General features: G+C 41.4%; 1 protein-coding gene across 3 annotated transcripts in view; it reads left to right on the top strand.

Annotated features, from left to right (window-relative positions):
* Nucleotides 1–14814, top strand: part of CACUL1 (CDK2 associated cullin domain 1) — a 56427-nt gene that overhangs the window by 34562 nt on the left and 7051 nt on the right. For 2 of the 3 annotated variants that reach the window (XM_075423821.1, XM_009937766.2), the window contains one exon: nucleotides 10615–10704. In XM_075423821.1, coding sequence (XP_075279936.1) covers nucleotides 10615–10704 — 90 coding nt within the window. Of the gene's footprint in view, nucleotides 1–10614; nucleotides 10705–14460; nucleotides 14570–14814 lie in introns of those variants that run through there. The other variant, XM_075423822.1, reaches the window with a different exon arrangement.

The raw sequence follows: 14814 nt of genomic DNA, 5'->3' as shown, positions 1-14814 counted from the left end.
GCATCTCAATATTGAGAAGAAAAGTAACAATAACTTAAACTAGTCATAAAGGTGAAAGCGGTTTTAGAAGGCAATCTGAGGAAAAGAATTCTCCTTTTTCTTTGCTTACAACGGTGTTTGTGGTGGAAACAGGATGTATCAGATTGGTTATGGCACTTCCAAGTAAGTAGTAGCCTTAGTATATCACTATAGTACTTACACCAGTTGTATTCGTGTGTGTGTGAGCTGTTTCTTTCCTTCCATCTCAGTGTTTTGAGTTCAGGAAGTGGTTTCTGCTCTTGCAGGAGCCAGGTACTGGTAGGTGTCATTCAGTACAAGCTGGTTCTTTCCAGAGAAGCTCTGCCGGTACTTCTGGAGAGAAGTTACTCAGCTAGGAAGTCGAGTGACCTCTGTCAGAGGGAAAAGTGCTTTCTTCAACACTTCTCATTTTGTTTCTGTTGACTGGAGTAAGCGACGGATCATGTTTGCGTGTTCCCATTTGTGATCTGCTCTCTCAGGAACAGAGCATAGAAGCAGGTCCATTTTATCCAGAGGAAAGGAAACCTCTTGGACCATGGCAAAAATGGTGTAAAATAAGTAGGGCCCAGGATTTCATGGGTCTTAAAATTGTCATCGGAATCCAAGGTGATAATGCGGCCTGTGAATGAGGCAGTTCCCTGAAATTTACTGGTTCAGAACTACAGCCTGGGCTTGAAAAAATGTGAAATGCAGGCAGAATGATTATTGAGGATTAAAGCGTTAGCTCTCCGCTTCTGCCTGTCTTAGTTTTTAGTTCGTGATATGTATCAAGATAATTACAGAATTAGCTGCTGAAACCTGAGCATACAGAGCCGTTACCTGTGTGTAGGTGCTGATAGCACGTAGGCAGTTGTGGAGCGTAGTTCTCTGTGTCAGTGCTTGTGGGAGTTCAGAGCTATAAAACCCGGTGTAAAAATGGATCACGTGTGTTCACCAAAAGTAGCAGTTGTTCTGATGTTTTTCCAAGAAAAATATCTTTGTAAGAAGTCTGGAGGAGAGGGAGGAATCGCAGCCTGTTTCATGATGTTGGCAGTTTCTAATTGGTTACTGGGCAAAACTTTTCTCTGAAGATTCTTACATATGACAGTTTCATTTCTTCCCAGTTATGTCACTTGGATTCAGCTGAGGTGAAGAGAGCTGGCTGCTCTGTCTTCTTATTTTCTATTTTTTTTTTTTTTGCTGGAGATATAGCATAGTTCAATAGACGAGCCATTTATGTTGCGAAATGTTTTCCTTTACAAAGACTCTGGAGAAGAGATTTCCACTGCACTGGTGCTTTCTGAAAAGCCCCAGCAAAATTAGCTTGCAAGTTGGAGAAGGTTGCGAACAGCTGTCTGACGATGAAGTTGTGCAACTGTCCTTTTTGGTTACAGCAGGTACAAATTTAATACAAAATTACAGAGACTGAATCTAGTTATACCTGTTAGAGGTTGATAAATGTAGCAGGGAGCACGTTCCTTCTGCAGAGGTTTGCCTGTTGTTTGTGCAGTGGGTGAGCAGGGGACGGTGTGTTGCTCTGGGGGCAGCCAGCATTGCATACTTGGCAGATGTATTTTGCTGCCTTGACCTCCAGAAGCCTCTTGATGTCGGTGAAGCAAGGGGCTCTCATCTCTCTGGCTGTGTACCACTATGACATGATGCCTTTGGTTAATAAATTCCATATCTGGGTTGTGTTTGTGAATATAGGGGAAAAGGAGCAGTGCAAAAGGCTGAGAGGAGAACTGTGACTGGTGGCAGGTTCATTGCCTGAATATGTAGCTCCAACAGAGAACACAGGGTTTAGTATGAGTTTTATTCACTCCCCATGCCTAATCCTTTGGCAGAGATAGGGAAGAAAAAGATGAATTGGGTTGACTTTTTGCCTGCTCGACCTGGCATTTCTTTTTTCCTCTCCATTCATTTTGACATCTGTCTCATGGTCTGCATATGAGAAACAACCAGTTGCTGACTTGGCCCACAAACTGCAGAGAATATTCCCTGAAAAGGTGGGAAAACACTGCTGTTATTTTGCAGCTTCTTACAGAAAGCATTGCTCCCACCCTATTTGTATGCTGCCCTTCTGAATTTATATTCAAGAAGTTGTTCTTCTTTGTGCTTCTCATTTCTACATCAGATCTAATGCTTATGTTTCATAAGGAGATAGCAGTTAGTTTCATAAGAGAACTTGAATGGCTGTACTGAATTGGATCAAAAGTCAGTGTAGCCCAGTGTCCTGGTCTTGGCAAAAATGCATAGAGCATCATTATAGGTTTGGTGCAGCAGAAGTTCGAGGACCGTGGGTTTATACCTGGAAAGGTATGTGCCCTGTAGTAGGAGGAGCTGAAGGTTTCCTTGCACAGTTTAGGCTACATCTACATTACTAAGTGGTGTGGTGTAAAGCGGCCAGATCTAGAGTATGAAATGTCAGCGTGTTGGTGTTGAAGACCCAGTGTTCACCTTCATGTGCATTTTGGAGAGTTTTATTTCACACTTGTAATGTCTGGTCCTGCGGACAGAACGCCAGTTAGTAGTTCGAGCACATCTGGTTTAAGCTTGCCCAAAAGGAATGAAGTTAATATTCTCCAAGGCAGCTCTGTCATACGAACCAAGGAGCTGTAAGTGGGAATGATCAGTGAATTTGCTTCAAAAGCACATTTCTAATCTGAACTGAAGCATTAATATAGAATCTGCCCTTAAGCGTTTGAAATTATTATTCTTTTTTCTTTGGGACAGAGTGACTACTGTGATGGCAGAAGCAATATGTTGTTAAAAAAAAGTCCCATTCAATTGCTGAGGCTCTTTCCTTCTGTACTGTACTGGGTGTTACTCAGCCCCTAGATGCTGCTTTGCTTACTTGTTTCCCTAAAGCGTGCAAAATCAGTATGAGAAGAAAACCTGCACAAGCTTACTCTGCCACCTTCATAAAGCTATGTTTCTTGCTTTTTAAATTTAAGAATGATACAACAAAATTAAATGGTAGATTTCTTAAAAAAATAAAGTAAAATAAAACAAAAGGCATAATTACTCATCTGTGGAGTGATTTGCTCTCTGTCATTAGAATTAGCCTATGTGTCTGGATAGGTAAAATGAAGTGAGAAGATTCCTTCATGAGGGCCTGAAAAATGAAGCAAGGTAGCAGAGCACTGGGAGAAAATAGTGAACCATTCCACTGTATATGTATCAGACTAAACTGGAGTGATTTCTTTCAAATTCCTCTACAGCAAAAAGCTAATTTCCTCTTTTCCCCAGCTATAAAGCTGTTGAAATGCCACCTTTTGACAGTAAATATTTTGGGGGGCAAGAAGATTCTGTAGTATAAAGGGTCCTTTTCTGAAGTGTAGGGAAGGGATGCATTTATTGCCAAGTTCTTTATTAAAAGTAATTTTTAATGACTTTTATGCATTCACAGGATTTTGAATTTGTTCTGTGTTTGATTTCTGGCTTATTTGGTGTAGGCAAATAGTTTAACCTTACCGCCATGTCATGGTTTAACCCCAGCTGGCAACTAGAACCACGCAGCTGCTTGCTCTCTTCCCTGCCGCGCACTGGGTTGGGGAGGAGAATGAAAAAAATAAAAAAAAAAAAAAATACTAAAACTGATGAGTTGAGATAAAGACAGTTTAATAGGAAAGCAAGAGAAGAGATGATGGTAATACATACAAAGCAAGTGATGCATAATGCAGTTACTCACCACCCGCTGACTGATGCCCAGCCTGTTCCTGAGCAGCGATCGCTGGTCCCTGGCCAGCTCCCCCAGTTTATGTACTGAGCATGACACCATGTGGTGTGGAATATCCCTTTGGCCAGTCTGGATCAGCTGTCCCGGCTGTGTCCCCTCCCAGCTTCCCGTGCTCCTGGCAGGCCAGCATGAGAAGTCCATGATTACCTAGCAACGGCTGAAAACATCAGTATGTTATTGGCATTATCTTCATCCCAAATCCAAAACACAGCACTACACCGATTATCAGGAAGAAAATTAACTCTATCCCAGCCGAAACCAGGATGCACCTCCACTTCAAATTCCCAAATCTAACCTTAAAAACATTTTTCTTCCTCTCCTTTCTTCCTACCTTCCCTCCAAATATTGTAGACATGGATAATTGATAGTGAAAATCAGCTCCGGTACCTTCCCCTTCTTTTCCAGTGTGTAGGGAGTGTGCTGGGGCTCTGCTGTTGCAGGATGTTCAGCCGTGCCTTCTCCTTTGAAACACTGAATTGTCACGTTCATGTCAGTCTGTTCTCAGACCTCAGCAGGTATATCCTAGACAGGGCTGTATAGGATAGCTTTGGTAGCTATTAATCTTTCTTGTAACCTCTGTGCTCTGCAGATCTGATGGGATCATCAAGAATAACACACTCACCAGTTTAAGGCTGGTATCACTAATACTGGAGTGGTAGCTGTGATTTGACAGCTAAGGGCTAAGTAATTGTATTGTAACCATATTGGAAACAGTATGTATTGTTACTGAGTACTATAGAATATGCTCATATTCTTTAAATAACACTCAGTCTACACACAAATTTTGTCACTGAACTAAACTTTTCAAAGAATTATTTTAAGAAGTTGCAGCTATGTTTGTTGTTTTTCTTGTTTCATGTTGATTAAATTGCAGCACCTCAAAGTAAGGGAACTTTTTAAATTGGAAAATACAGTCTCAGGTAATGACTGTTATGTTTAATCTGGCTTCTTGGTAAAGAAATAGGAATAATGTTCCCATTTCAATAAGCTTTCATACAATTGTAAACAGGAAAATACCACCTTATTTTCCAATTATAGAAGTCAAAAAGTATGTATTTCTACATTTATAGCTTTGTTGTTCGTATTTATTCTTGTTACAACACTGAATATTTTTCGTGTGATTAAGACTTGGATTTTTTGTTTTGTAGCATTTTTATTAGATACCTCAAAGCTTTTCAGCTATGTAATGCATACTTTAAAAGTAATCTGTGGCTTTATTAAAGGCCTAGTGGCAAGTGCTTAGTAATAAATACAACTTTTTATGTCTTTTTTTCTAATCTACATTTTAATTCATTACAAACTTTTGAAGAATTTAAGTTGCTAAAATGTATTTTTAGTTCTGTTTAAAGGAAAGTAAAAATGCAGAATAATGAGGAGGGTTAAGCCAGAGGGAAGGTTGCTTTTAATGCAAAAGGCTTTTTCAGTTCTAGTTTGGTAGTTAACATGTAGAAATTGTACCTGGCTTAAAGGAATGAAAAGGTAATATATGATCAAGCTTCATCAGTCAATTTAATAATAAAATAGGCAGCAGATAAAAAAAGAAACAAAAAACAACAAACCTGAAATGCCAAAGAACAGTAACAAAAAACACCAAAAAAACCACCCCCAAAACCCAGCCAACCTCCCAAAAAACCTCAACCAAACCACAGCCAGGTCTTGGGCACCAGCTGTAGCGGTTCCCTTCCCTAATTACAGTTGGCACGTGGGGTTCAGCCAAGTGCTTTGCATGGGCTGGGTTTGGGAGTAAAGGTTGGGATACAGGAACCCCGTTCGAGATGAGTGGGATTTTGTCACGCTGAAGTAGAAGGGTATGCGTGGTCAGATGGGGCTGATATAATTTACCTGACAGAAAGGTAATTTATTGTACTACAGATTTGAGTGCGTGTGATGGGGTGATACTCCCACAGGGCAGAACTGCAGGTGAGCCTGTGCTGTGAAGGTTTGTTGGGACTGTGCACTGGTGCACTGGCATTTCTGCCAAGAAAGCCAATGGGATCCTGGAGTGCATCAAGAAGAGTGTGGCCAGCAGGTCGAGGGAGGTTCTCCTTCCCCTCTACACTGCCCTAGTGAGGCCTCATCTGGAGTACTCTGTCCAGTTCTGGGCTCACCAGTTCAAGAAAGATGAGGAGCTATTGCAGAGAGTCCAGCAGAGGGCTACAAGGATGGTGAGGGGACTGGAACATCTCTCCTACGAGGAGAGGCTGAGGGAGCTGGGCTTGTTCAGCCTGAAGAAGAGAAGGTTGCGAGGGGAGCTAATATATACTTACAAATATCTCAATGGTGGGTGTCAGGAGGATGGGGCCAAGCTCTTTTCAGTAGTGCCCAGTGACAGGACAAGGGGCAATGGGCACAAACTGAAGCAGAGGAAGTTCTGTCTGAACATGAGGAAGAACTTCTTCCCTCTGAGGGTGACGGAGCACTGGCCCAGGCTGCCCAGGGAGGTTGTGGAGTCTCCTTCTCTGGAGATATTCAAGACCCACCTGGACAAGGTCCTGTGCAGCCTGCTCTGGGTGACCCTGCTTCGGCAGGGGGGTTGGACTAGATGACCCACAGAGGTCCCTTCCAACCCCTACCATTCTGTGATTCTGTGGTGTAGCTCCGTCGTTACTGGTGCGCGTCTCTGTATGGCTCACGCACAGTTGTGTATGGGCTCAACTTCTGTGGAGATATCAAATTCATTATTCTGCAAAATAACATAAATATTGCATATGTATTGGAGTGGACTGCTAAAGTGTGCAGCTTGTACAGTGGGGTAAAGATCTCCAGAGTACACTTGTTTTACTTCGTAGCTTCGTTAAGCAATCAGTTCTGCTTCTGTTGAAGCCTGGAGAGCAGCAGCTCACCAGCACCTTAGCTCTGGAAGCAGTTGGAGCTTCTTTTAAGGGGAATATACTTTATAATTTTTTTAAGTGCACTGTTGAATAATTACAACTTTGAACACGTCTACCTAAGCCATACTTATGTATGATTTGTTGAAATGTCTTACTTTGAAGTTCTGTTAGATTACTGCAAAGGGAGGAAGAAAATCTTGTGCATTAACATGCGAAAGTTTCACTGTCCTGCCAGAAAAATTACATCTTTGTCAAGCAAACTAAATCCTGTTTTGAAAGGAATGTCGATGGATAGGAAAAGATTTTTGGAGTAGCTAACTTTTTAGTTTTTATAAGTGAATCTTGAGTTATGAACAGGTGAGTTTGAATTTGTTAAGATATCATCTGCTGCTCCTGGAATTACTGGAGTCCTGGATCTTGGGGTCTTACCTCAAGTATCCCACTGTAGTCAGGAAGCAGCTTAAACCTTCAGCAAGGGACAAGCTTCTTCAGTGTTACTCTGCAATAATGGAGTAACTCAGTTACTGCAGAGTACCTGAAGTGCTGTAGGCTCATACCTCACTTACTCCAATATAGTTCATCCACCATCCCTCAAAAAAATCCTGAGGCCATTCTGCGTATTGTGTCTTACCTCAACGGTATTTCAAAGCATCTTGTATCTTTCTGCAATTAATGCATTTCATCGTGGGAACCCACACTTCTCTTTTTTGCTTCTGCCATGAGTTATTTTCAAGACAATTTGCAGGTAAATTAACTTCTTTGCATATTGGTTACTTAGTCTGTAAATAATGATATAGTATTAGTTCATAAACACTGTGGAGGTGGTCAGATAGTATCATAGTGTCATTACCACTGCCGTGCAGCTGAGCTCTGGTGTTATTCTGCCTCGCCCTGCTCTACCTTTGCAAATGCCGCAGGTGGAGCTTCTGGGAGTAGGTGAAGAAGTCTGTGCAACTTCTGTGTTGTGGAGTCTCATTTATGATTCTCATAAAGCTAGAGCCAAAGCCTTAGTGTTTGGAGGTCTTTTGTAAGATTGTAAAAGAACAGCAGAGGTCACTTCATGTCTGGCACAGCTGTTTCTGTTCCTTGAGTTAAAGTGATGCTCTTTAAGAAATAATATAGAATTGGATGTTTAGGTAGGCTTCATTGCAAAACTGGAGATGAATTTGTGTGAGAAGAAGTTTTACATCTTGTGTTTATTTACATCTTTCTCTATAAGCCTGCGTTGAGATTTTTTTCAAATGTATCCAAAGAGAGGAGAGGAGGCTTGTTCATTCTTATGGAAATCATTCTGGAAGTACATATCCTACAGCAGTGCTATTCATTCTTCAGGTATTGATATCGAGCTTTTAGAAAAGATGTAGGGATGATTAGTTTGTACTGTATGGTTTAATGAGTACTATATTATTTTAATTTTATTTATTGAGAAACAGGAACTATGTGTCATTACTTAGCTACATAGTTGTTGAATAGAGTGCCATCATGCTCGTGTTTATTGACTGTGAATTAGGAGTGATGTAAATTTGTGTTGTAGCATGTGGTGTAAGCAGTTGCAGAAACAAAGACAAGAAATGTTAATTTCTGAAGCTGCAATAAAGTGATGAAGATGATGTTTCTGTAGGATCGGTTTCCAGGTGAATTCTTCCACTGATTTAACTCATGAAATCCCTTTCTAATGCCAGATGATTGGGTCAGTAATGTAGAATAGAAACAAATGGCTTTTCATTATACTTGTGTTATATTGCAAATACAGCTGTTCCCGTTATCTTAAAGGATCACAGTTGAAAGGAGCTTCATGAAAGAATATTACCTTAAAAAAGTGACAAATAATGTTGTGTGTTTAGAACGTTGAACTATTCTGAAGATGTGGACTACCCTCTTAAACTATTACTTGTACAAAGATTTCTGTGGGTCAGCACCCTGAACGTGTTAAGGGACAACTTGGGGGGTGCTGTGAGGGTTCCCATTAGCTGGAAGGGACGGAGAAAGGGTGGAGCATTTGGCACCCCTTGTCTGGGTACCTCCAGTGCCGTGGGCTGAAAGGAGTGAGGGGGGTGCCAGTCTGGTGTGCTCATCACCTCTTGTCTTTGGTCCATATGTACCAGAAAATAAATTTTTTCTTTGTCTCTACCATCTACTTGTTCTATGCTATTTAAAAAAAAAAAAATAAAAATTGAAGGATGGCATTACATGCAACTGTACTCAGAGTGTAGGTACCGTATTTCAGATTTCATCCATAGATGTAACGTGTGACCTGCAACTTCCCATTTACTCGGAGATATCCAAGTAGTCAGATGCCCACTAGTTAGTTAAGTAGTTGTGGGCAGCTCCTGTTAATGCTTGTGTTTGTCCCTAAAGCAACTCTGAATGGCTTCTTTCTCTTCCACACTATGCCCTGTACATATACAATTGTGTAAAGTACCTTCTGAAATATTTTTAAGTTGCTTTTGCTAGTTAAAACTTGGATACTGCTGGAAACCACAGTTTTCAGTTTATCGGGAATGAAATCAATAAGCTCTGTTAATTACTTCTTAACTTCCATTAAAATGTTCAAGTGACTGTACTCAGGACTTTGTGGTCTTTAAGTCAGTATTAATTTTTAGGCTTATTCTGTTTAAAATAATTTGTTGTACATAGCTTTGGAACATAATTTGGTGTCTACGTATGAAGAACAAATTTAGAATTCTATGGACACTTTACAAATCTATTGGTGAAGCTTAAGCTGAAATAGCTACAGTCTAATTAAATATATATGTACATACACACACCCCTGTGGATTGTGCATTACTGTCTGCGTATCTTCCTTATAAAGCATTATCCCCTTTTAATGTTGTGATTTGCAACTTTCCTGGCTGCCAAGAGGCTGTTTTGAAAAATCTTGAGGAAAGAAGCTGTAAATATGTCATTACGAAACAAATCACAGGCTGTCACCCCCTCAAGGCTTCATCTGAAAGGAGCAAGCACTTTTAAGATGGTTCTTTGTAAAATGAATTCATCTATAGCAGTTTAGTATAACCACTTTGATTACATAGAGGTTAGAAAAAACACTTTCTTCTTTAATCTCCCTATTACATGAGCCTGTTAAACAGTTTCACAAGGAGAATAACATGCTGCTGCAGATTTTTCTTTTTATGGTAAGTACTGTAGTGGCAGATGCTGAAGGCAGAACGGGAGAAGCTTTGAAGTTTAAAAAAATAGTCCACAGTGTAAGCACAAGAGATACGCCCTTTAGGTAGAATTCAAAGAGTCATTTCCCCCTCTGCATAGTGGGTATGGAAAGGTGTGTATGCTGCTCAACTCCTTTGCAGAAGCATAAAGACTGAAAGGCAGCGCTTGGTTTAAACCTTACTGATTTATTTTGTTGGTTTCTGTAATTCAGATGGATGTACAAACCTCAAATCAATACAAGGCAAGCTAAAGGCCTCACTACTGAAAGATAAGCCGTAAATCTGCTATTGCCAGGTTTCTCCACAAGAGGAAGATGCAATTATTGCAATGTTTGCTGTAGAAGAGACCAAAAAAAGAAGTAGAAATGTTCACTGGTGTTTAAAAGAACAAACAACTTTTCTCATTTGATTTTTACTTTATTTTACACTACTTGTGCTTCATTCATAAACTTTTAATCCAGCCTTAGGTTTATGGACAAGATGCTAAGTACTGTAAAGCGAGGATTTGTGGATCTCCAAGTGTTTAGCATACAGTGTGAGTGCTTCTAAAAATAAATTGTTTGCTTCAGTTCTGCATCTGAATACTTAGAGCCATCGCTTGCCTGTTTTTTCCTCAGATCTCCTGCTGCCTGTCTGAAAACAGATGAAAAATAACTTACTTCAAATTTTCATCATACATAATTTGAACAGAATACTTCTATTTAAGAGTGATGTGTTATTACTCTGGAGAATTAAGTTGTCAGTCACATACCCAGTTGTTTGTGAGGACATCAGATAACAAAATGCCAAAATGCTGTATTTCTTTGATACAATAATGTATCTGTTAGAGCCTATATTTCTTGATTAGACAAAATGGCTAATTCTCTTCGTTCTATTTCAGCTTTACTTTTGGAAGCTCAGTCAACACCGTTTCAAATAACTCCTTCAACCATGGCAAATATTGTGAAAGGCCTGTATACACTACGACCAGGTAAAAAAGAAAAATGTTTCTAGGAGTCTCTTGTACTGTGGTTGTGATGTTTTCCTAAATACACGTGCTGCCTGTCTAATACACATTTAGCAAACAAAAGCACCTTGTGTTCTGTCCATCATAATGCTTAATTCTACTATGCAAAGGCCCTGGTGGTTCTTATTGCTCATCTCCATGACCTGCACAAGGTACCACGTGAATACCAAGCTAATTTTAAAACAGCTAGTCTGCGTTTGAAAAGAGTTTAGAAACAGGAAGTATTCAAAATACCCACAAACAAATGGCACTTGCTTCTCTTTCTTTTGCAATACTGATACTTTCTCCTTACCCTGATGTGACCGAGAGGATTGTGTCAGAACTCCAGTCTGTTTTTGCTTTGCAATCCCCATTTATAGAAATAGAATTGAGGATGGGAAATCTTTGCCAAAAAAACCCTTTTTGTAGTGCAGTGTTTGGTATGTATACAAGCCAGGAATGTGGTGGACCCTCCATTTACAAAATGCATGGATAAAGCACTTTCAGCAACCAAGGATTATTTTTGCAACAGCAAAATGAACACCCTACCATAATTTTTAAGGCAGTACTCATTTCATTTTTACAAACTGTTCAGTACCAAAGAAAGGAAGGGTATATACAGAAGTATAAAGTATAATTCTTCTGTAAAGCAGCTCAGTATGGTTTCGTTGTACCACACAGTATTGTAGGTGATGGACTTGTGATTTCCCAGTTGTCCGTTTCAGATGATCTCTGTCTTGATGTCTACTTCATAACACAACAGATACTGGTTGCGTTGCTGTCATGGACATAATCATGTTTTTGAATAGTTGTCTTAAGTCTGTAAGATCTTTAAGTACAATAAAAAAATGTTCCTACAACTTGTGATACTGCTTTCTACAGCTGGGTACAAAGACCCAGGTGATTGACTTTAAGCTATTGCTTATACAGGTACACATTTGCTCTAATTACCTGCCCTCAAACTTCTCAGCCTCTGAGAAAGCGAGGAGTTTTAATGTCAGTCTGACCAGAAGAGCACAGAATAGACTTCTTGATGTAAAAGGGTATTCTTTGGTGGTGCTGGTTCTTGAGGATGAATTCTGAAACAGTCGGGGCAAGAGTTCCCCTGAGGTAGTGCTTCTCACTTATTCTGTGGGCCGTGCTCCGTTGGATGTGTCATGGGGACTAGGGAAGTAAAGCAGAAAATTTGGCCAGTGGGAGGTGCTGGGGGACTGGAACCGCACTGGGAAGCGTCTGTTTAGACAGCGCAGAGAGCAGAAGGAGAAGCTACGCTGATGTGGCTGGTGGCCATGGCCTTTCACTTCCCTTTCTTTTCTTTTACTTTCTCTTCAAGTTGAAAGTACTTGATAGCTGTTAGACTGCAAATGTTGCCGGCAAAGACTGTCTTCTGATTCCAGTATGTGGTGGGCACAATAGAGAAGGCTGAAGCCTGGGCAGGTGCTCTGGCTGCTAGTTGGCCCGCTTGGATTTAATCTGAAATACTCTTTCCACCTCACCTAGAATAATCTGGCAGTGGCATGAAATACCCTACCACAGTATTTCATGTTGAGAATTCCAAGTCAGTTTATTAGCTTGGCTAAATTGTTCAGTAGCAGTCGGTTTTCAGTAGGTAAGGTGTTCTATGTGGTACCTTTTACTGTAGTTCATAAGATGAAAAGTGCTGTTTCATGCCTGTAGAGGGTTTTTTTGGTATATGTTGTTTTATTGAGCACTGCTGTGATCTGGGGGATCCAGGGAACTACAGGTCTCTCAGCCTGACCTTGACGCCAGGGAAGCTTATGGAGCACATCACCCTGAGTGCCATTGCACGGCACATACAGGACAGCCAGACCATCAGCCCCAGCCAGCATGGGTTTATGAAAGGCAGGTCCTGCTCGACCAACCTGATCTCCTGCTATGACAAAGCAACCTGCTTAGTGGATGCAGGAAAGGCTGTGGACGTTGTCTACCCAGACTTTAGTAAGGCCTTTGACACTGTTCCCCACAGCACCCTCCTGGGGAAACTAGCTGCTCATGGCTTGGATGGGTGTTCTCTTTGCTGGGCAAAAATCTGGCTGGATGGCCGAACGCAGAGGGTGGTGGTAAATGGAGTTAAATCTAGCTGGCAGCCGGTCACGAGTGGTGTTCCCCAGGGCTCGGTTTTGCATCCGATCTTGTTTAACATCTTTATCAATGATCCAGATGAGGGGATTGAGTGCTCCCTCAGTAAGTTTGCAGATGACACCAAGTTGGGTGGGAGTGTCAATCTGCTCGAGGATAGGAAGGCTCTGCAGAGGGATCTGGACAGACTGGGTCGAGGCCAGCTGCATGAGGTTCAACAAGGCCAAGTGCTGGGTCCTGTTTGTGGGTGACAACCACCCCATGCAATGCTACAGGCTTAGGGAGGAGGTGCTGGAAAGCTGCCCAGCTGAAAAGGACCTTGGGGTGTTGATTGACAGCTGCCTGAACATGAGCCAGCAGTGTGCCCAGGTGGCCAAGAAGGCCAACAGCATCCTGGCTTGTGTCAGGAATAGAGTGGCCAGCAGGAGTAGGGAGGCGATCGTGCCCCTGTACTTGGCACTGGTGAGGCCGCACCTTGAGTGCTGTGTGCAGTGTTGGGCCCCTCACTACAAGGAGGACATTGAGGTGCTGGAACACGTCCAGAGAAGGGCAATGAGGCTGGTGAGGGGTCTGGAGAACAAGTCTTATGAGGAGCGGCTGAGGGAGCTGGGGCTGTTTAGTGGGGAGAAGGGGAGGCTGAGAGAGGACCTTATCATTTTCTACAACTACCTGAAAGGAGGTTGTAGTGAGGTGGGGGTTGGTCTCTTCTCCCAACTAACCAGTGATAAGACGAGAGGCAATGGCCTCAAGGTGCGTCAGGGGAGATTTAGATTGGATATTAGCAAAAATTTCTTTACTGAGAGAGTGGTCAGACATTGGAACCGGCTGCCCAGGGAAGCAGTGGAGTCATCATCCCTGGAGGTGTTTAAAAGATGTGTAGATGTGGCACTGTGGACATGGTTTAGTGGTGGACTTGGCAGTGTTAGGTTTACGGTTGGACTTGATGATCTTAAAGGTGTTTTCCAGCCTTAATGATTGTATGATTTTGTGATGAGGACGGTTAATGCACTGGTTTTTGTTTCAACCGCCTTACTCCAGTAATGATTATTTAGTGAGTTTGCTGAGTAAAGGCTGTTGAATCTTGACATCAACCAAATAAGCATATGTGGGCTTGGACAAGAACTCATGATGTGCCTTAGTGAATATATTTAAAAGCATTTCTCTTCTTGAAGTAAAGATGAAATATAGGATAACGGCTACAAACTCTGGAAAGTGTGGCCTCAGAAATACTTGAGGAGTATTTATTTTTTCTCGGAATTTCACACACAGTTGCTATAAACCCAATTTTCAGGCTTCACTCAGTCTTCTGTGTTTCTTTATAATCAGCCTTGAATCAGCTCTAAGTTAAACTGTCTTGCTCCTGTAAGGCAATGTTCAGTGTACTGAAATGAAATCACGTTTCTCTCCTGAAGCTGAACTAATACAGGTTAATTTTATATAATGAACATTAAAAACGTGTTCGTCTAAGCTTTGGAAGATCAGTGGGAGAATTGCGTTAATTCATTTGAAAAGGGGGATGGAGAAGCAGGGTTGTATGGCGATACTGCTGTGCTTTCTAGAAGTAAAACTCAGGGAAGAGAGGTGTAAATTTTGTGAATATGCTTCCCGGAGTAAAGTGTTACAAACGATCCATTTATCAAGGTGAGTTTGCTGATCGTCGGTGCCTGTCCTTGAGAATGTCCAGAGACTCAGCAGGCCCTGTGAGGTGCAGCAAGAGCGGAATTTCAATTTGATGAAGAAGCTGATGACCAAAAAAGTAGTAATTCCTTTATCTGCATGTAAACATCTGATGTTAACAGTCTGATTATTTGTTCTGCTTTAAGGGTTCGTTTCTGTGGATTTTGGGGGTGGTTTGGGGGGTTTGGTTAGTGGTGTGGGTTTGTGGGGAGTTTTTTTTGTGGTTTTTTGTTTTTGTTTTTTTTAAATTCAAGATCCTAAAATGTATTTAATATAGAGCAAAGTTACATTTGTCAGAGTAAAATTTTCACAGAAGAT

This window comes from Opisthocomus hoazin, chromosome 6 (assembly GCF_030867145.1).
Source record: "Opisthocomus hoazin isolate bOpiHoa1 chromosome 6, bOpiHoa1.hap1, whole genome shotgun sequence".
Taxonomy (NCBI): Eukaryota; Metazoa; Chordata; class Aves; order Opisthocomiformes; family Opisthocomidae; genus Opisthocomus; species Opisthocomus hoazin.
This window is presented reverse-complemented; position numbering and strand designations above follow the sequence as displayed.